Raw genomic sequence first — 21,989 nt, 5'->3', positions numbered from 1 at the left:
CATCCAGGTTTATCAAAAAGTTAAGTTGTACTGGTTTTTTAAATGCAAACAAAAATAGGAAGTATGCTCACCTAAGGTGTCATTTAATATTTGTTTGCATTAATTGTACAGTGCAACAAAAAGACATAATGGCCTGAGCAGCACATCAAAAATGCTAACAGACCTCTAGTCAGAACATAGACATAATGGCCTGAATTACAGACAGCACTCTGAAGCAACATTCCTTTAACTTTTTTTGGTGGATTCCTAGAAAGAATGTGACTTGAAAAGTATCCTCATAAAGTTGAAGGACAAATTCATAAAATAAATGTGGATTCTTTACTATCACATTCCTGTTCTCACTGGAATAATGTTATTTATTTATTCAATATTTATATATTTTTATATTTTTCATAACATCAAACTAGAAATCACTTTAATGCTAGGCTTCAAAAACAGCATTCCATCCCATTTTCTGTCATAGTATAGTGCCTAAACAGTCCCTGTAGAATACATTCTAGAAACTCTAACACAAAGTTTATCAGAAGACAGAAAGCACAAGCTAAAGAAGGATCAGTAAGTAAAAGTTGCTTGGAACTATCATTTTTTTAGCAGAAGGACAATACTATGCTCTTAACTGCATTTTATATTTACAACTACCGGTATTTGTCTCAATTATAGGGAAGAAACTGCTCAACACCACCATCACAGGGTTAAGGGCACAAGTAGTAGCATCCATAACCTTAACTTATTTCCTTATTTTCAAAACTCTTATCTTTTTTTATGCTATGCAACTGGTAGACAACTACCCTTGCACATTACATCCAATGACCACACTATATGATTAAAAACGTAAATATCACAGAATAAGGATCAAACCTGCCAATGAAGGAGGGTGTGGAATTCTTTGCCAATTCCCTACTCAAGCTTCAGATTCCCACAACACACCCACAGCATTCTTTGAGATCCCCTAGTGTCCAGGACAATGTTTCAAGGATGGCCATAGCAGGACTAGAGGGAGAAAAGTCCTATTCTGTGAGTTGCTGCTTGGCTCATGGTAATTTGGACCCAACCCAGTGACCAAAAAAGAAAAAAAGTCTTCAGACTAAGGCTCACAGAACCAATAAAACCAGCAAAAAAAAATCAGAGACCATCATAGGAGGAAAAAGTAGTACTAGAAGAACCTCAAAAGCAGCTACCAAAACCAGATTGTTCTGTTGTCATGATAACGTTGATCCATTTCCTGTAGATTTAAACCTTTTTGACTAACTACAAGAAACTTACTGTGCATGCTATTTTGCATCTCATTTAAGCTACGTTATGTGCAGAAACACTATAATCTGCATGTCATGTAATAAGAAAAAGAACTTGATAGCACATACAGCTGGTTATAGCTATAAAAAGCACAGACTGCTTTTATGTTCTCAACTCTTTGTAGTTGCTTTTCATAGCTAACAAACTGTTCTCCACTTCCAACCATTTTTAGATTTGAAAGCCTAATCTGTGAGTCCTATCACTAAGCACTGAATAGCAGCTCACATTATCAAATTATTTTAGCAAACTGAACAGCTTTTGAGCCAAAATTTATTGATCCATGTACTGAGAGTTGATAAAGGGGGTCTGCTTTGTCAGATAATTGCAGTATGTGGATAGCTTGGCCCAAATGATCCTTTCACCTTGACTAGAACACCTATGTATCTAATTCTGAAGCTGGCTCCTGAAGATGGATCAATAAATTTCTTCGATAGAGGCAGGTACAGAAAGAGAAAATTCTTCTACAAATCTGGAGGGTTTTTTTAAATAGGAGAAAAGAACATTTCAAAATGTTAATTGCCAATACCTTGTGAGCTTTCCCTCCAAAGGTCAACAACCATCTTGGATACCCTATGCTGCTGCAGCTTTGTTTTGGAAGCTGAGATGAATTGGGGAGCAGCTGGCCAATATCTATCAAAGTCATTGGCTGTACAGTTTGGAATGATGCTGTTCACAACTGATGCTTACTTATTGTCCTTAAATTCCCATGTGCTGTCAGGGCACAGTGCTTTGCTGGTGGGAAAACTTACTCAAGGGTAATGATACCCTTGGCTCAGCATAACTCTTATATGAAAACAGCACTATTTTACTAGCACTATTTAAATTCCACGCAATTATAATATTACTTGTGTATCTGTTATCTGTTTTTAAAATTGTATGGAGTCTATGGACTATGAACAAATAAAGAAAGAATAACTCTTATGCTGATTGAACAGTGCTAGTGCAAACAGCATAAACAGAAGGCATACTAAAGGCAGTGTAGAGTTTAGGAGTAATTCTGCACTTGAGTGCTTGTTCTCACTCCTTCTGATGGTATAAAATTACCCCTGCAAAATAAACTTTGTAATTTAAAAACACCTCCTTTGGAATTCATAAACAGCTCCAGACTATTTTCCACACTCTTCCTCATTAGCTCCCTGCAATGGACAATAGGATTCGAGCTAACTATGCAGCCAATCATGCCATACCGTCAGCAATGCAAAAGACCAGCTAGGGAATGACCTCAGTTTTAGTTGGTTTCCATTTGAGTGAGTTTCCCCTTAACCACTTGAAAGCTGCATCTAGGCACTGGGATAATGCTTATAGTCCTGCCACTGGCTGCTTATCCAGTAGGAAGAAGAGCTGTGTATCATCAGCGCATTGCTGACACCCAACTCCAAACCTTCTAACGAGGTCTTGCAGGAAAGTGCACATGTATATTAAATAACATCAGAGAGAGGAACAAACCCTTTGAGACCCCACAATTTCTGGTCTCATTGGGAAGACCTCTTCTTACTGATGGCAACCCTCTGAGATCATCCCTGGAGGAATGAGAAAAAACATCTGAAGGAGGCTAGGCAGTAAATTAGGACCAAATAGTCAACTGCACCAAAGGCAGCTCCAAGGAAATCAACCAGCATGCCTTTATGGAGATATGAACAAAGATAATCAACTAAGGGGTCTTATAGCCAAGCGTGAAGTCTGATTAAAAAGGGTCAAAGGCAGAAGTCTCCTCCAGGAAGAATGAATGACATACCAGCAGGACTCCCATTCTCTCCCTGACCATGGGGTTACTTCACTTTCAGGGTGTTGCCACGCACACATCTCATCTAATCCCATGACCCTGTCTAACTTGGTTCATATACATGTACACACACACCACTTTCTCTCACAAAGCATAACAACAAAGACACCACAGCTCTTCTGCAGTGCAGTTCATCATGGCATACTGAACAAGAAGACAGCAGCCAATAATTTTAACCACAATCTTTGGCTACAGAAAGACAAAGATAGAGCACTGGTTAGAGCACTGACCCAGGGAGTCCTGGGTTCAAATCCCTTTTACCGCTCTGAGTAATGTTGCACGTGGCACTTTCTCATAGGGTGATTGTGGGACTATGTGGAGAGTAAAACCAAATAGAGTGCCCTGAGTCCCATAGAGGAAGGCCAGGATTGCAAATAATATTGCCATATACAATTTTATGGCTCCCTGAAGTCAAGAGTTCAGAATTCCCAAGAGTACAAGTGCACAGACAGCCCGCTCTGACTCCACCTTTTTGACAAGGAGCCAAGGGAGGGGGAGGAGTGCCATTCCAATCACAACACTCATCCACTTATGGCAGTTAAGGGGGAAAAGTCAAGACCCCTGCAGGGATACGCAAGTGACCTCCATAGGGGCAAACTTCAACTTTTGGTTGTTTCTTTTAACAGTTGTTTCAGATGCTGACATAACTGGAGGAAAATGAAGATAATGGAAAGAGAAGTAAACTTAGTAAAAGAACTAGTTCCCAAAACAGACATTTATAGTGCTATCCAATGCAGCTCTACTTACAATCCTACTAATTTCTATTTAATGGAGCTTACGCCCAGGAAAGCATAATTGCATTGCTAGTTTCTATTAAGCCTTTCTTTAATTACTTTTTCAGGTATTTTTCAGGTTAGAAATGTTTAATAAGTCAACAGGGAAACTTACCTCCCCTACTTCCTTCTGAAACGTTAGAGTCAACTGTGTCCTACCATAACTAAATGGGCCGCTCCTTTCAGATATATTCTCAAGCCACTTGATTATTAGCGGGGTTGAAACACTGAAAGGTAGATTTCCAATAATATGTATTTTAGGAGGATCTGTAAGAAGAGAGAAAAACCTAAAGAGTCAATGACTGCCTGGTATAAAAGTATTCTCCATGTTAATGCAAGCTTGCAATACACATTAAAAATAAAGAACATACAACAAAGCGTGTTCCTCACCCTTATTAAATAGTACATGATGAAACAAACCTCAAAAATGCAAGATTATCTTCTGGGTTATACCTACAGGCTGAGAGCACTGGAATGAGACAACAATGGCCTCCCGTTCTTTGATTATGTATTGTTTCTCTATAACTGTATAATCAGTCACAATTTGTCGTTACATCACTGTCAGTATATATAAGATAAGCATTACCAATAGTTGAATCTATTTGGTAGTTGCATAAGAGTTACACATTCCTCCTCCAAATCATCAACATGTAGGGGTTATTCGTTTATTTGCCCCAAACTAGACATTATTATTATAACTGTTTGCAGAATCGATCAATTCATTTCTCACACCCTCAAGGGTTTTTTTTAATCAGTTCTAACGCTAGTCTCTCTCACTCTAAAATACAGTTCTCCTCCCTACCCATATCAAAATTTCAGAGAGGCAAAAGGTGATTGGAATGAGCTACTCCTGAGAAAGTGATGATTGTGCAGAATGGTTAGCCTCATCTACCATACAAAAAGTGCCCTGAATAAAAAAAATGGAATGGAGGTGAGAGAAGTCACTTAGGCCGTTTCCGCACGAATGCGGAAGCGGCCGGGTCGGCGTACTCGACGCCGACCCAAGGACGCTAGGACCGTCCACATGGACGGTCCTAGAAAGAGCTGGGCAGCCGGCGCCACGGACCGCCGGCACCCGGCCGACCCGGCGTGTCCCCGGGCCTCCGGCGCGTCGCCGAGGCCTGGGGACACGCCCCCTGGCCCTGCGTGCCTGCTCCAACGGCGCAGGGCAGGGGGGGGCGTGTCCCCAGGCCTCAGCAACGCGCCAGAGGCCCGGGGACAAGGTATGTACAGGGAGGGAGTGGAAGCGCCAGCCGCCACCGTTCAAGCCGCGGCAGCGGCTTCCAGCCATGTCCAACAAGGCGCTTCAAAGCGCCATTCTGGGAAACGCCAGCATCGGGATGGGCGCACACAAGGCAGGTAGCGGCTGCGACACAGCTGGGTGCTTCTCAGCCCAACTGCAGCCTGGGGACAGCGTTTTTGCCATCCCCAAGCCGCCGTTTATGGCCCGTGCAGAAAGGGCCTTAGAAAAAGGAACCAGAAAATTCAAATTCATATAATGGCTAGGAAACTGAAGATGAGGGCTGTTTGGTGAAGTACCTTAAAACCACCCAACCAGCACAAAAAAAGTAAAGAAATAAGTAGGAAAATTTCACCCTTCGTATTTCAAATTATTTCAACTGGAGACTCTAAGCTCTCAAATAATAATGTAACCAGAACTTCTTGACAGACACGTTGAGGAAGCAAGCCAAGACAGGCACACTGGTAATCATGGAGTTAAATACTAAAACAAGAACACTAGTTACACGGAACACATGAAGTTGCCTTATACAGAGTCAGATTGTTGGTCTAAAGCCAAAAACTGCCTACTGTGATTGTTGGTCTAAAGCCAAAAACTGCCTACTGGCTCTCCAGGGTGTCAGATGAGAAGTCTTTCACATTAACTGTTACCTGATCCCTTTATCTAAAGAAACCAGGAATTGAACCTTGGCCCAACAATGGATCTTCTGCATGCAAATCAGATGCTCCACCATTAAGACACAGCCCCACACCATGAATATATTTATTAAAATTAGTAGAATTGAAAAGGTGTTCTGGTTCTAACATACTTACCATCTTCCCATTTCTTTTTAAGATGCTGTGGAAAAGCATTCGCCAAATTATATGTCAAAATGTCTCCATGAATAATATGAAGTTTTCCTGGAGCTGCCTCAGACAGCATCTGAGATTTTCAAAGACAGAAAAATTAAGATAGTTAACATCCAATCAGACCCTAAAATGAAAAGTATTTCAACCAGGTATGCATGTCAGTTATAAAACTAAGAGCACACACAACTTTATGGTGAAAACCATTACTCAGGCCTCATGAATAAATAGAGCGGGACTTCATTAACAGACATTTCTATAACTTTTGCCTAACACAAACACATATTATTTTTCTCCCAAAGATACATCTTTTATACAACAGAACTGAACAATACAACTCCATCAAAATTTGGGAACATTAATTTTGTATTACCATACTGCAATTCATACAAAAACGGCAGACAAAGGGTACACATAGAGGTGTCCCTTCACATGCACTCTTCTGAACCTAGTTAAGGGATCTTTATATACACACAACGGTGTGTATAAAAACGGAACAACATTTAAGAATCTAAGAAGAAGCACTTGTTAGTAACAAGGTCAACTTTATTTTTTATAAGAGGATTGGCAAAGGCAAAAACCCGTAAATTAAAGCATAATACACTACAAAGCATAATACACCAAAAGAACCCCAGTAATTACAGTATTGCTGATATTTCTCACCCACAGGTAGTCCAAAAATAGAACCCATGTGTATATATGATCCCAAGAAGAAAAGGGATAAGGGATTAGGGAAATGGAATGAAAGAGGACAAGGATGAAGAAGAACAAGCTGGCTGGTGTGGGGAGAAAAAGAAATAAGGGAAATCACAATTTTTTGGAAGATGGTTTTGAAGAAGAAGGATAAGGCTGCAGAGCTGGATAGGCCTGGGAGGTGGGAGGGGGACAAGGAAAGGAGCCAAATGAGCAGATAAGAGATAGAAACCAAGGGTACAGCATATAGGCAGGCGTTAGATCACACACTGTTCCCGAAGCACAAGTGTTGTCAGTTGTCTGGGCAACTGAAGGAGCTCTGGAGCAGGAAAGGACTGCCTTTTGCCAGTTCAACCTTGAAATCATCCTCTTCCAGAGGGGCTTGTTTCTGAGCAGTATTTTAAATCTGACATTCACAGTAATCTATGGCCACACAAAACTGTCAGAGGTGCACCAACTATTAACAAAAAAAGCGGATATCTAGAGTTGCTGTAAAAACTATTTTTTTCCAAAATATTTCAGGGTTTATATTTGTTCTTCAAATGTATTTCTTTTTCACTCCTTTCTGCTCTTCCTCCCCTTTTATTATTTTTTATTATTATTCAAGAAGTTCAGTTCAGATACCAAGCACAAAGTACAATATGGAATCAGATGTACATTTCCCCCGCCATTTTACAGCTTGGCGTAACTGCAGGTGCCGTGACGTCTGAATCAGGAAGGATACAGTTAGCATTATGCAGAATTGTGGGCAACTGTCATTTCAAGCTGGGGTTGAAGAGACTAGGACACGAAGTAATGGATTCAAGGTGCAGGAAAAGAGATTCCACCTAAACATTAGGAAGAAGTTTCTGTTAGGGTTGTTCAGCAGTGTTTAAGACTGCCTGGGTATTATGCCACCTCAAGCTGGGAAAAAGTTTTGGGAGTTTAAACCTTCTTGATGACTTTCCAGTCTATTAGCCTTAATTCCCCCCTCCCCCCCCCAAAAAAAAAAACAGGGGAAAGGGTTTGAAAGCAGGAGCTTGACAATGGTATTTCACTGAAGAGTAAATGTAATTCTGCCCATGCTCAGAGGTATATATTCCTGTACACAGGCAAGGTTAAGTGAAGTCGTTTGCAATTAATGGCTAAAACCAGGTACCAAGCTGAGTGAGGTAACTGAAGTGGAACATGACACATTTATGAAATACTGCTGCACTCCCCAACCTCCCCCCCTCCCCCAAGCTATGGGTCTGTCCAGGACTTGGTACAACTGAAGTACACTTTTTCTTCTAAGGTACACACCTAAACAGAGACACAGCTTTATACTTTTTAGAACAATTTTACTTTCAAAATTGTAACTGAGTTGGACAGTTCTTAAAAAGTATTTTCATACCTGCAGCCCTGGAATAAAGCGAGGATCTTTCTCAATTAACAGGAGTTCTGCAACACCAGCATTCAAGATAGGTCGTGTAAGTGCTCCTGGACCAGGGCCCACCTCACACACATGGGCGCCTTTCAGATTGCCAGCATGTCTCACGATCTTATCTGCAATTAAGAAAACAGTGGCACAGTTCATCTTCTCCAAAGCTCATTGAAAGAAACCATTTCTATGACCAACAATGACCAACATTTCGGAATGGTCATCAACTATATTCAGTTAAATCAATTAATATAATACATAAGACAGGACCCATGAAACTGGTGAGAGGAAATGTCACTTGACTGTCCAGTCCCTGTTGTTCTGCCTGTCTGCCCTCCAGCCACCTTCCTTGCCTAGCAACATGTCCCTCACTACTCTTCCCACCCACCCATATGAGATGTTGCAGCAGTTCCTACAGTGCCTTGGCCGCAAAGGTTCTCCATCTACCACCAGGATCACAACCTCAGTAGCAGGCAGGGGGGAAGGAAACTCTCACATGGCCTCCCTCATCTACCCATAGCCATGGCTAGGAGACAAAAAGTGCTCTTTGTTTTGGGTATTTTTGTAAATCACAACCCTTTTTAATGGTATGGGATTTTTCTGCAACCCTGAGGGAATTTCCAAATTTGGGAAAAAAACTTTCTCAAAACACAGCCTGAGTGTGCAGATTTAAGAATCTGCAGTGAGTACCATGATGGTTATTAGATATTGTGACAGAAGCGACAAGCTAAACCCATACCCTAATTTATATCTACGAAGTTTAGCCTTTAGTATATTTTAACGTATTTTTAAATGGAGTGTTGTGTGGTTTCCAGGCTGTATGGCCATGTTCTAGCAGCATTTTCTCCTGATGTTTCGCCTGCATCTGTGGCTGGCATCTTCAAGTTCTTTTCTGAGTTTCACTGTAATTTTAAATCTTGCGTTCTTTTAAAAACAATATTTGCACTGAAATAAAGCAGTCTTCTAAAGGAGAGGGCACATTTTTGTGGCAGAATACAGGTTTTCAGATGCAATTCCAATAAAGGGATTTCAGGCAGCACAACTGAAACAGCGCTCTGCTTTAACTTTAGAGAGCCACAACTGGTTGGCATGGACCTTTGGGGCCCAGTGTTAAGTATGCCACAAGTCAGGTTCAATATGTTTTGTATGTCATATATTCATATTTATACCTGGATTTTCCATATCAAAATTTCTAAAAGGGATTTATAAATTGCACAGTCCACAAACAAACTACACAAACCACAATTTGTTTTTAAAAAACCTTCAAAATAGTGAGAAGTATGGATCAAAACCCAGTTAGGAAAAATTAAAAGCAACAACAGTCATTAACAAATGGAAAAAAATTAACTTGGTCTCTAAAAGTATACAGCACTGCCACCACCCTAACCTTTTGGGAAAGGGTGGTGTTAACAGGTTGCTACCACAGAAAAAGTTAACTGTTTTACTTACCACCAGCCAAATTCCAAAAAAATCTGGAGGGTCTCATCTTACACCATGCTGGAGAAGGTGAGTCCTTCAGATAATAAGGTTCTAAAGCCACTTGTTTTTTGCCATCAAGTCACAGCTGACTTATGGTGACTCCATCGGATTTTCAAGGCAAGCGACATTCAGAACAGTTTTGCCATTTCCTATCTCTAGGCTCATTCCGCACATGCAGAATAATGCACTTTCAAACTGCTTTCAGTGCTCTTTGAAGCTGTGCGGAATAGCAAAATCCACTTGCAAACAGTTGTGAAAGTGGTTTGAAAATGCATTATTTTGCGTGTGTGGAAGGGGCCTCTGTGTCATAATTGTGGACTTATTTGGTGGTCTCTCTTCAAAATACTAAGCAGGGTCAACCAGGGTCATTACCAAGCAGCCTCCAACATCTGACAAGATCAGGTTACACGGGACAATCCAAGGCAAAGCCACATAGGGTTTTGTAAATCAAAGCTGGACCATGCTGAGGAATATACAGAAAAACATCGGAAATCTTTTAACCCTGCCAAATTATGTACTAACTTTTTGCCAGCTGAAGAAGATGCCTGGGCTTCTGTTTCTTATTTTTAGCCTGCGTATCACCAAAGGTGTTAGTCAAAGTGGTTTTGGAACTCTGCTTCTTATTCATGACTGGTTGCCTGCAGCCCTTAGTAAGTCTAACCCAGGGGTCAGCAACCTTTAGCACCCAAAGAGCTATCGACACTGAAATTGAAATCAAAACTGAGACTGCCGTTCCATTCTATTAAAGCTGGGCCTGTCTTACTTATAAATTCCATCCCAGGCCCTACTTACTCCCTCCTCTTTTTCTTCTTTTAATGGCCTTCGGCGGGGCGCCTGTCTTAATTAATTTATGAACTGGGTTGCTTAACCTATAGTTCTGTAGTAAACTGCTGCTTAGTTCTTGGGTTTTAATGATTTTAGTATTTTATGTTGTTGATTGCTGTCTATGTAACAGCCATGTTGGAAGCCGCCTTGAGCCCTTCGGGGATAGGCGGCCTATAAGTTTAATAAAATAAATAAATAAAATAAAATAATTTGGCCCCGCCTCCCCCCTGCCCCCACCCTCCCCAAGCCCTGCCTTCAGCCAAGTGGGCAGGATAGACAGCGGCAGCGACACCAATGACGGCAAGTTGCACTTGGGACCTCCTTCCCTGCCCCCTCCTTCATTCCTCCCTCCCTCCCTCCCTCTGGCGTCCTTTCCTCTCCTTCCCAGACGCCAGACGAGGTAAGAAGGGGAAAGGATGTCGGAGGGAGGGAGGCAGGCAGGGAAGGAGTTGCACTCGCCGCATCCCAAGTGCAACTTGCTGTTGTTAGTGTCGCCGCTGCGGAACCGCAGTATGAGGATGAAAGAGCCACAGGTTGCTGACCCCTGGTCTAACCAGTGAAAAGAACACCAGTCAAGAATGCTAGACCATCATACTGCAGTGTTTTATTTCTCTGTCTGTTTCTGCAGTATTTTTGTATGTATTTAGTAAGCCTGCAGAAAGAGATAAAAGTTTATATCTGCAGATGGGTATAAATTCACTGACTTTAAAAAAATCCCAGTAAGTAATATTACTCCTATGAAGGAACAAAGTGAAGTTTCTGAACAGTTTTCAAGGGCAGGCCCATATATAACAGCATGAAAATTTCAAGCATGTGGAATTCTGCCTAGGAAAGGCCACAGCTGACACACAACTGAAGCTATTGCAACATTTCAATATCATGTGTATGTTTTAAAAGCATTCCATTCAACTTAAATAAACATCAATTACTGAAAAAAATATGTGCAAATAAAATATAAGAACAACTGAAGTTCTCCAGAAAACCATTATATACTTCAGTAAAATAACTGAAAAGGGCAACTAACCACTAAGCCTCAGGTCCAGAAGGAAGTTCTGAGAGAGATGTTTTAAAGCTCGAAGTTTAAACAGTTTAATAATCTCTCCAATTGTTGGAAGAGGTGGGAGACGGAAAGTCGCCACTTTTCTTGATGCAGCCATAAAATCTGGTTTATTCTTTCCCCTAAAAGAACATCAAAATACAGAAATACTAGAATTAAATATTCAACTGTTGAATAATCTGTGAGGATTTTGATTCTAATAACACAGAAATATGTGTGTTTTCAACTGATTAGAAACAGACATGTTTTCATTTTTTTCTGTAAGCATAACGTAATAGTTTCTTATATCCGAAGTATGTAGAAGACGAGAAGAAGGGTTTGGATTTATATCCCCCCTTTCTCTCCTGTAGGAGACTCAAAGGGGCTTACAATCTCCTTGCCCTTCCCCTCTCACAACAAACACCCTGTGAGGTAGGTGGGGCTGAGAGAGCTCTGAAAAGCTGTGACTAGCACAAGGTCACCCAGCTGACGTGTGTGGGAGCGCGCAGGCTAATCTGAATTCCCCAGATAAGCCTCCACAACTCAAGCAAGAGAGCGGGGAATCAAACCCGGTTCCTCCAGATTAGAATGCACCTGCTCTTAACCACTACTGCTCCCATTCTGTATATAGTGGTTCTGCTGCTCCCATTCTGTACATAGTGGTTCCCAACCAAGGGTACATGCCAGAGCATTTGGGGTAATATGAAAAAAATATGGCTTTACTAGTATGGGGGTACAATTTTAGGGAAATTGGTTGCCAAGGGGTATGCAAGTGAAAAAAGGCTGGGGACCACTGGTATATAATGATAGCCTTTTGTAGCATTTGTTTTTACTGTTTGTTTCATTTTTCTTTTTCATAAAATATTACAAGCATGACATAGTGACAGAATCAACAGTACAAGACACACTAATTAAAAAACAGCAAGGCAGGTACACTGAAGGACATAATTGCTGGTTCATGTCAAATATAGTAGAATGACTCTGTTAGACCCTGGAAAAAGCTAGTTCTGAAGGATAATATTCTAAGGAGTGGAGCTTTTGGACTTGAAACATTACGTGAAGAGTGGGTAGAGTGTCAGCCTAAGATCCAGGAGACACAGGTTCAAATCCCTGCTGTTCTGGTCTCTTTACTAGTTGTTTACTACATGCAATGTTCTACTGCCTCTAGTTAAAATGAAGAAGAGATAGAGCTTGGATTTATACCCCACCACTTCTCTCTTGTAAGGAGACTAAAAGGGGCTTACAAACTCCTTTCCCTTCCTCTTCCTACAAGAGACACCTTGTGAGGTAGATGGAGTTGAGAGAGTTCTGAAGAACTATGACTTGCCCAAGGTCTCCTAGCAGGCTTTATGTGTAGGAAACAAATCCAGTTAACTGGATAAGAGCCCACCACTCAGGTGAAGGAGTGGGGAATCAAACCCAGTTCTTCACATAAAAATCCACTGGCTCTTCACTACAACATCACCAAATGAACCCTGAGATGCTCCTAAACTCAGTTTGAGAACCTTAATTAAACCTAATTTGGAAGCTACTCTAAAAGTCTGTGATGTTGCAGCTGCATGCTTTGGTTCAGATGTGTGTGGGATGCAACATGGATTGGGAATGTGACACATGGAAAGTTGGCTTAATTCTCATAGGGATTGCATTTGCGCAAACAAATCCCATGTAATTTATTTATTTTTGCCCTACCAGGGCTGAAGTGCTATATGGGCATTCGCAGCAATTGGGGCTTAGTTCAAGTGTAGCATTTTCAGTTTGGGAAACTGAATAGGAGCAAAGCTACCCTCTCCTTGCCAGCACTGTTGCCCCAAACTATTAATAATACTAATAACATTCAATCACTTAATTCCACTATTAAATGTAATTTGCCCCCCCATCACATCAAACAATTTGCAAAACGATGAACCCTAGGCAGGCCTAGGTAGACATCTCACGCACTCTCTCCAAACTCGGCTGTGGACAAAGATTAGCGATGCCATCTGGTCGAAAGAAACCAGCCACAAATGCTCTGGCGCCTTTTGCAGCAATTTAATCTGCAAAAACGAGCAGGTGAAGCTTTTGACAAAGCGGAAATAAATATCTTCGACTACTATTGGATGTCAAAGGTGCTGCTCCAGCCACAGGAACTGGGACCCCGACTGAGCACGGGCACCTCCACTGACCTTGCAGCCGCCAGCGATTAACTGCCCAGGGGTCACGACGAATCACAGCGCTTATGGACCTTTGTGCGCATGCGCACAACGGGAGTCGAGTTATACACACGTGGGGAGCATGTCCGGGCTGGCAGGGGTCGGGAACCCGCAGCTCGCAAGCCGCATGCGGCTCTTCCGCCGCTGTTCTGCGGCTCCATGAGCCGAGCCGCGGGACCCTCTTCGCCTGCCCTGCAAGGAGCAGGGCGGGCGCTTCATTCGCCCGGCGGCCGGCCAGGCCGAGCCGGGCTGGATGCCACCCCCCTGCAGGGAGGCAGGGGCGGGCGCATCGGCCGGGCGGACGGCCAGGCCGAGCCGCCGGGACCCTTCGCCCGCCCGCAATATAGGGGCGGAAGATTGCCCGGGCATGGCCGGCCACAGGCCGAGCCCCCGGGACCCTCTTCGCCCGCCTGCAAGGAGGCAGATGGCGCCACTCGCCCGGCGGACGGCCAGGCCGAGCCGCCGGGATTCTCGGCCTGCCCCAAAGGAGGCAGGGCGGCCACGCCCGGCGGCCGGCCAGGCCGAGCCGCCGGGCCCATCTACGCCTGCCCTGCAGGCGGGCGGGGGGGGCGCGGGCGGGGGGGGCGCGAGCGAGCAAGTGGGCGGGGGAGGGTGAGCCAAATGGCTCTTTGAGGGGAAAAGGTTCCCGACCCCTGGGCTAAAGCTACTGGGCTGATTTAGGATTAGAAACCATCGCTTTCAGCACACAGTGCAAAGGAGGAGGACGAATGCACTAGGTCGAAATTCTTTGGCGGTGTGAAGAACTACGGAAACAAACCTAAAAATGTCTCTGCAGCCCCGATGAATGCTACCCGGAAGTACATTACATTTACTTCCCCACCCGCACAGATTGTAGAAGGGACGCTCTGCTCTTTCTTCTCGTCGCCTCTGGAGAAGGAATCCCGTCCTGAGGTTGAAGTGGAGGGCCCTTCACTCCACTCGCCAGGCCGAGCCGCCGGGACCCTCTTCGCCCGCCCTGCAAAATAAAATCATTGGCTGCGTAGCCCGCAGCGCTGAGTGCTAACGTTTCCTTGACCTGCCTTTTTGTTCATTTCACTGGCGCGCCCTAGTCGCCGTGGAGCATGTGCAGAAGGCGTTTTTTTTCACTAGCAAATAATTGAATAATTAATTGTTTCCTCCCTGGGACGTATAATGGAGTTGGGTGTCGCCATCTATTGTCAACATTTGCATTTTTAAAGTTTTGTGCGATTTTATGTTATGTTTTTATTGTTGTTGTTGTATTATTTTATTATTGTCGTTCACCGCCCTGAGCCCTGCGGGGGAGGGTGTTTTATAAATTTTTTTAAAAATGAATAAGAGGAGGATTCCCCGTCTCCTCCATTACTCAGAATTTATACCAAACAAGCAAGGGAGAAGAAGGCATCGAGTGCTGACAGACTACTGTATCAAGAGGGGGGGGGGGGGGGTGCAGTATGAACTACAAACAAATTTTGGGGAGAACTGCATAAATATCAGCTTCAACTCAATCATAAAATTCCTCCTAGAAGTTGAGAGAGTGACCCTAGGGAAATTCGCCCCTCGGGAAAATGAACTTCTTTGCTTATATTATAAACAAGTTGTCCTACGTGGCAATATTTTTGACAATAGAGAATGTTTATGTATAAAATCATAATAGATAAGGCTCCAGGCTAACTACTCCCAGGACCTAGGAGATAAGATAATGTTTCACATTTTGTAACCTGTGGAGGCTGGCTGCCAAGGTCAGAGAAACCACAGAGGGACACAAGAATAAGTGTCAGCAGATGGAGGCAACTGCTTCACTCGCCCCGGGACCCTCTTCGCCCGCCCTGCTCCTTGCAGGGCGGGCGCTTCACTCGCCTGGCGGCCGGCCAGGCCGAGCCTCCGGAACCCTCTACGCCCGCCCTGCAAGGAGCAGGGCAGGCGCTTCACTCGCCCGGCGGACGGCCAGGCCGAGCCTCTGGGACCCTCTTCGCCCGCCCTGCTCCTTGCAGGGCGGGCGCTTCACTCGCCTGGCGGCCGGCCAGGCCGAGCCTCCGTGACCCTCTTCACCCGCCCTGCTCCTTGCAGGGCGGGCGCTTCACTCGCCTGGCGGCCGGCCAGGCCGAGCCTCCGGAACCATCTTCGCCCGCCCTGCTCCTTGCAGGGCGGGCGCTTCACTTGCCCGGCAGCCGGCCAGGCCGAGCCGCCGGGACCCTCTACGCCCGCCCTGCAAGGAGCAGGGCAGGCGCTTCACTCGCCCGGCGGACGGCCAGGCCGAGCCTCTGGGACCCTCTTCGCCCGCCCTGCTCCTTGCAGGGCGGGCGCTTCGAGCCTCCGGGACCCTCTTCACCCGCCCTGCTCCTTGCAGGGCGGGCGATTCACTCGCCTGGCGGCCGGCCAGGCCGAGCCTCCGGGACCATCTTCGCCCGCCCTGCTCCTTGCAGGGCGGGCGCTTCACTTGCCCGGCGGCCGGCCAGGCCGAGCCGCCGGGACCCTCTACGCCCGCCCTGCAAGGAGCAGGGCAGGCGCTTCACTCGCCCGGCGGACGGCCAGGCCGAGCCGCCGGGACCCTCTTCGCCCGCCCTGCAAGGAGCAGGGCGGGCGCTTCACTCGCCCGGCGGCCGGCCAGGCCGAGCCTCCGGGACCCTCTTCGCCCGCCCTGCAAGGAGCAGGGCGGGCGCTTCACTCGCCCGGCTGCCGGCCAGGCCGAGCCGCCGGGCCCATCTACGCCCGCCCTGCAAGGAGCAGGGCGGGCGCTTCACTCGCCCAGCGGACGGCCAGGCCGAGCCGCCGGGACGCTCTTCGCCCGCCCTGCAAGGAGCAGGGCGGGCGCTTCACTCGCCCGGCGGCCGGCCAGGCCGAGCCGCCGGTACCCTCTTCACCCGCCCTCCCGGCGGACGGCCAGGCCGAGCCGCCAGGTCCCTCTTCGCCCGCCCTGCAAGGAGCAGGGCGGGCGCTTCACTCGCCCGGCGGCCGGCCAGGCCGAGCCTCCGGAACCCTCTTCACCCACCCTGCAAGGAGCAGGGCGGGCGCTTCACTCGCCCGGCGGACGGCCAGGCCGAGCCGCCGGGACCCTCTTCACCCGCCCGACGGCCAGGCCGAGCCGCCAGGTCCCTCTTCGCCCGGCCTGCAAGGAGCAGGGCGGGCGCTCCACTCGCCCGGCGGCCGGCCAGGCCGAGCCGCCGGGCCCATCTACGCCTGCCCCGCAGGCGGGGCGGGGGGGGGTGCGCGGGCGGGGGGGGGGGGGGCGGAGCAAGGGGGCGGGGGGGCGGGGGGGGGGGGGCCAAATGGCTCTTTGAGGGGAAAGGGTCCCCGACCCCTGGGGCTAAAGCCACTGGGCTGATTTAGGATTAGAAACCATCGCTTTCAGCACACAGTGCAAAGGAGGAGGACGAATGCACTAGGTCGAAATTCTTTGGCGGTGTGAAGAACTACGGAAACAAACCTAAAAATGTCTCTGCAGCCCCGATGAATGCTACCCGGAAGTACATTACATTTACTTCCCCACCCGCACAGATTGTAGAAGGGACGCGCTGCTCTTTCTTCTCGTCGCCTCTGGAGAAGGAATCCCGTCCCGAGGTTGAAGTGGAGGGCCCTTCACTCGCCAGGACCGCCGGGACCTTCTTCGCCCGCCCTGCAAAATAAAATCATTGGCTGCGTAGCCCGCAGCGCTGAGTGCTAACGTTTCCTTGACCTGCCTTTTTGTTCATTTCACTGGCTCGCCCTAGTCGCGGAGCAGAAGGCGTTTTTTTTCACTAGCAAATAATTGAATAATTAATTGTGGCCTCCCTGGGACGTATAATGGAGTTGGGTGTCGCCATCTATTGTCAACATTTGCATTTTTAAAGTTTTGTGCGATTTTATGTTATGTTTTTATTGTTGTTGTATTATTTTATTATTGTCGTTCACCGCCCTGAGCCCTGCGGGGGAGGGTGTTTTATAAATTTTTTAAAAATGAATAAGAGGAGGATTCCCCCGTCTCCTCCATTATCAGAATTTATACCAAGCAAAGGAAGAAGGCATCGAGTGCTGACAGACTACTGTATCAAGAGGGGGGGGGGGGGTTGCAGTATGAACTACAAACAAATTTTGGGGAGAACTGCATAAATATCAGCTACAACTCAATCATAAAATTCCTCCTAGAAGTTGAGAGAGTGACCTTAGGGAAATTCGCCCCTCAGGGGAAAATGAACTTCTTTGCTTATATTATAAACAAGTTGTCCTACGTGGCAATATTTTTGACAATAGAGAATGTTTATGTATAAAATCATAATAGATAAGGCTCCAGGCTAACTACTCCCAGGACCTAGGAGATAAGATAATGTTTCACATTTTGTAACCTGTGGAGGCTGGCTGCCAAGGTCAGAGAAACCACAGAGGGACACAAGAATAAGTGTCAGCAGATGGAGGCAACTGCTTCCTTTGGAGAGAATGTATATAGAATGTGCAAACTTGTATTAGGTGCACAAACTTTGGAGTCTATTCCCTTGTGCCAAACTTATTTTCTGCAGAAAATAAAACCTGCAGAATGTTCTACAGAAAATAAAACCACCTGCTTTTCCGCTACTGTGTATGGTTAATTGCGGCCCATGGGGCCACCGCCCCCGGGCATTTTGTCACGGGGGTCCAAAAATTGCCCCCTCCTCAACGCCCCTCCCCCATCCATACACCCTCCCAATCACCCCCAACTCAAGCCGGGCCACAGAGGGCCCAGAAACAGCCACCCCACCCCTGCCCTCTGCCATGCTCTCCAGGTCACAGAAGTCCTGGAGAAAGAACACCCATCCCAACTCAAGCTGGGCCGTGGAGAGCCTGGCAAGAGCTGCCCCGCCCCATCCACCTTCAAGCTCGCTGGCCTGCTGAGAGTCAGGCGTGAGCTTCCCTGCCCCGCAGCCCTGGGAGCTTGAAGGGGGGTAGGGTGGGAAAGCTCCCACTGGGCTCTCTGCGGCCCGGCTTGAGTTGGAATGTGGGCAGTGGTGGGAACCAGCAGGTTCGCATCACTTCGGCAGAACCGGTTGTTAAAATGGTATTTGTAAACAACCAGTTGTTAAATTATTTGAATCCACTGCTGGAACCAGTTGTTAAATTATTTGAATCCACTACTGGAACCAGTTGTTAAATTATTTGAATCCCACCACTGGATGCGGGTGTGTGTGTGTGCTTTCTCCGGGCCTTCTGAGGCCCCGGGAGCTTGAAGGGGCAGCTCCCGCCAGGCTCGGCAAGAGATTCCCCACCTTCACTCACCCGAAGCTCGCTAGGCCACTGAGAGCCTGGCAAGAGCTTCCCTGTCCAGTCAAAAAAATTTCTGGACTTCGTGAAAATATCAATGTTTTCTTTGAACAATAGACTTAATATCCAAATATTTTTTCTTTTTGTTTTATTATTGTATGGCCTTTTGTGCACTTAGTGTTTGAGATGCAGCCATGTGCTTCGCAATGGTTTTCCATTCAAAAGGGGAGACTCCTGCCACAAAGTATCCCTAAATCAGCTGATCCAATTCACTATTTGTCCTCCTGCCACTGCCTTGCTTGCTACCTTCAACCCCCCCATTCAGTGTCTTTTTTGTTTCCCATCTTTGATCTAGCAATATTTTGCTGAATTAAAGATAGATTGATTAGATCTTCATTGCTAATGTTAAATAAGGCCTTCAGATTGCTTTATAATGTAATGGTGGAACTACTCACTGCCTACTGCTTCCTTGTTTAAAGGTAGAGAAAAGGGGTATAAAAATCATCACTTCTTATTGTACCACATCTCCAGTGCCAGTTATATTGTGCAGAAAGCCTGCTTACGGCTCACCATATGACTGCAGCAAAATAATTGGCTTTTTCTCTGGTGGACCCAGGCCTTAAGAACTGTCTGCCAGAATGTATAAGAAGATCACCTTACATGCAGGTATGTGTATAATTAGCTCCTGATCAGAGAGCTTATGTTGGAAAATGAATCATTCTAGTAGATTAGACTGAGTTTGCTGATTTAGGATGTTTTAATTCCAGTAGAATCTGAATGCTTTTAAACTGCTTATTTTGTGTATTTTAATCTTTTGTCTAGACTATTTTCATGTACTTGCAACTTGATTGGTTCATTGTTTGTGGCCTTGAGTCCCACAACATAAGGAGGGACATGAATCTTTGAAATAAAATTAAATTTACTGTATATACTCATGTATAAGTCGAGTTTTTCAGCACATTTTTGTGCTGAAAAAGCCCCCATCGACTTAAAGTCAACTGTATTTTAAAAAATATTTTAGGGTTTTTATTTTGTCAGCCGCCAGGGGGCACAGTTTTTAGGCTAGTGGCACCAAAATTTCAGGGTATCATCAGGTGACACTCCTGATGATACCAGCCAGGTTTGGTGAAGTTTGGTTCAGGTGGTCCAAAGTTATGGACCCCCAAAGGGAGTGCCCCATCCCCCATTGTTTCCAATAGAAGCTAATAGTAGATGGGGCTACATTTTGAGGGTCCATAACTTTGGACCCCTTGAGCCAAACTTCACTAAACCTGGGTGGTATCATCAGGATAATATCTTGCTGATACCAGCCAGGTTTGGTGATGTTTGGTTAAGGGGGTCCAAAGTTATGGATCCCCAAAGTGGGTGCTCTCATCCCCCATTGTTTCCAATGGAAGCTAATTGTAGATGGGGTTACCCTTTTGAGGGTCCATAACTTTGGACCCCCGGAACGAAACTTCACCACCACGAAACTTTTTGTTGAACATGTGTTGGCTCTTTCTGACAGGTGCATGAATACGGCTAGTCCACAGGTGTCAAACTTGTGGCCCTCCAGATGTTATGGACTACAGTTCCCACCATCCCCTGCCAGCATGATGCTGGCAGGGGATGATGGGAACTGTAGTCCATAACATCTGGAGGGCCGCAAGTTTGACACCTGTGGGCTAGTCAGTTAGTTGATATATTACTGCAGTATGGGTAGGTTCAATACCTATCCTACGGTAATTCTTAACTCTCTGCTAAAAAGACTTCCTTCACAGAGGAGCCACTTAAATTGGAAGAAGACTCCTTGGAAGAAAGTTGGATCCACAACATTCTATATGCTGACTAGCAGTGGCTCACATGGAAGTCTTTCGCATCACTTACTATCTGACGCTTTTAACATTGGCATGTTGTCTGTCACTGAGTCATGGACCATCCTTTGTATAGTATTCCTCTAACATAATCTGGTTTAACATGAATATTGACAGTAACAAAAACACACTAAAGGCTACATTTGCAATGTCTCAGAACTAAATCCATGTCCTTTATCAAACACATTCACCCTGATCTACCAAGTGAAAACCATATGCACATACACAGTGACAATGTAGACACACACATGTTAATATCTGCATTGAAATACACATCTGAGCTCCACTGAAATGACTGATTCCATCTGCTGATGCAGATGAGAATTATCTAGCCCATCCTGGGCTTTTATTTGTTCTATGTGACTATACTGTGTCTCACCAAAAGAAAAAAAACCAAAATTGTAACTTTATTCGCCACACGCACAACCATCTTGGTTTTAGAATGCTCTGTTTGGGAGTTACTGCCTACAGCTCTAGGATCCAAATGGAGAATTCTAAAACAAAGATGGTCCAGCATGTGGCAAATGAAGTTACCATTTTGGGTTTTTTTCTTTATATAGCTGTACTGAAGCTTTTAAGTTATAAATTGTTTCTGTATAAAGACACCACCATTGGGGGAAGGGGGAATAATTTTGTCTTTTGAGCAATATAAATATAGCACACCTAGCCTTGCTGAAACACATCAGGAAAACTGGTGGGGAGAGCAGAGCTGTAGGGCCCATAGGGACATGTGGGGGTCACATGTCCCGGGCCCAGGCCATTTGGGTCATATGGGGAATAAAAAATCACCCCCTTCCCCCACCACCTCGCATGAAGAGGGGAGCCCCCCATGCTGGCACTGCCCAGCTTGTTCCCCTCCATCCTGGGCAGCTTCTCCAGGGCCTTGCCAGGCTCGCTGGGGCAGCTGCTCCAGACAAAGGGAACCTGCTAGGCAGTCAGGTGGGTGAAGGGGAGCCCAGAGATGCTGCCCGGAACAACCGCAGACATCTGCAGCCCCCCCCCCCCAAATGAGGTCTTCTGGCAGGCTGCATTCAGAGTCTGGGTGGCTGCCAGCCCTGCTGTTCTTTGCCCCATTGGGACCTAGGGTGGGGTCTGCTGGCCTGCTTCCAGTCCCGGGGCTTCCTGCTGGGCCAACGTAGCCTGCAATGGAATGGAGGCCGCCAGCAGACCTGTTGGCTTCCCCACCAACAGCCATTGTTGTCCTGAGGTGAGTATGGAGCCACACCCCAGGAGGATTGGAGGGGCCCATGAGGCGGGCAGAGGCTTTCTCGTGCACCCTCCACCAGCTCAAAAGGCCAGCTGGGCCAATGGGGGCCCCAGCAGAGGTCTTCTCACCACCCCTGCTCCCAAACTTCCACTATCCCCCACCACTAGCCCTCCCTTAGCACCCT

The 21,989-nt window shown here is 46.2% G+C and overlaps 1 protein-coding gene across 7 annotated transcripts in view; it reads right to left on the bottom strand.

The window, feature by feature from the left end:
* The window catches only part of TFB1M (transcription factor B1, mitochondrial), a 45,391-nt gene extending 28,275 nt beyond the window's left edge, over positions 1–17,116 (bottom strand). The window contains exons 1-5 of one of the 7 annotated variants that reach the window (XM_048488411.1): positions 16,962–17,116; positions 11,355–11,509; positions 8,000–8,151; positions 5,902–6,010; positions 3,965–4,116 (exon numbers count right to left, since the gene is read on the bottom strand). In XM_048488411.1, coding sequence (XP_048344368.1) covers positions 3,965–4,116; positions 5,902–6,010; positions 8,000–8,151; positions 11,355–11,487 — 546 coding nt within the window. In that variant the 5' untranslated portion in view covers positions 11,488–11,509; positions 16,962–17,116. Of the gene's footprint in view, positions 1–3,964; positions 4,117–5,901; positions 6,011–7,999; positions 8,152–11,354; positions 11,510–13,304; positions 13,428–13,528; positions 13,759–14,246; positions 14,272–14,333; positions 14,603–16,874; positions 16,897–16,961 lie in introns of those variants that run through there. The other 6 variants (XM_048488428.1, XM_048488404.1, XM_048488388.1 and 3 more) reach the window with 6 other exon arrangements.
* Positions 17,117–21,989: the final 4,873 nt, after the last annotated feature.

Source organism: Sphaerodactylus townsendi, linkage group LG01, assembly GCF_021028975.2.
Source record: "Sphaerodactylus townsendi isolate TG3544 linkage group LG01, MPM_Stown_v2.3, whole genome shotgun sequence".
Classification (NCBI taxonomy): domain Eukaryota; kingdom Metazoa; phylum Chordata; class Lepidosauria; order Squamata; family Sphaerodactylidae; genus Sphaerodactylus; species Sphaerodactylus townsendi.
The sequence above is the reverse complement of the archived record's forward strand: the minus strand, read 5'-3'. Positions and strand labels throughout refer to the sequence as shown.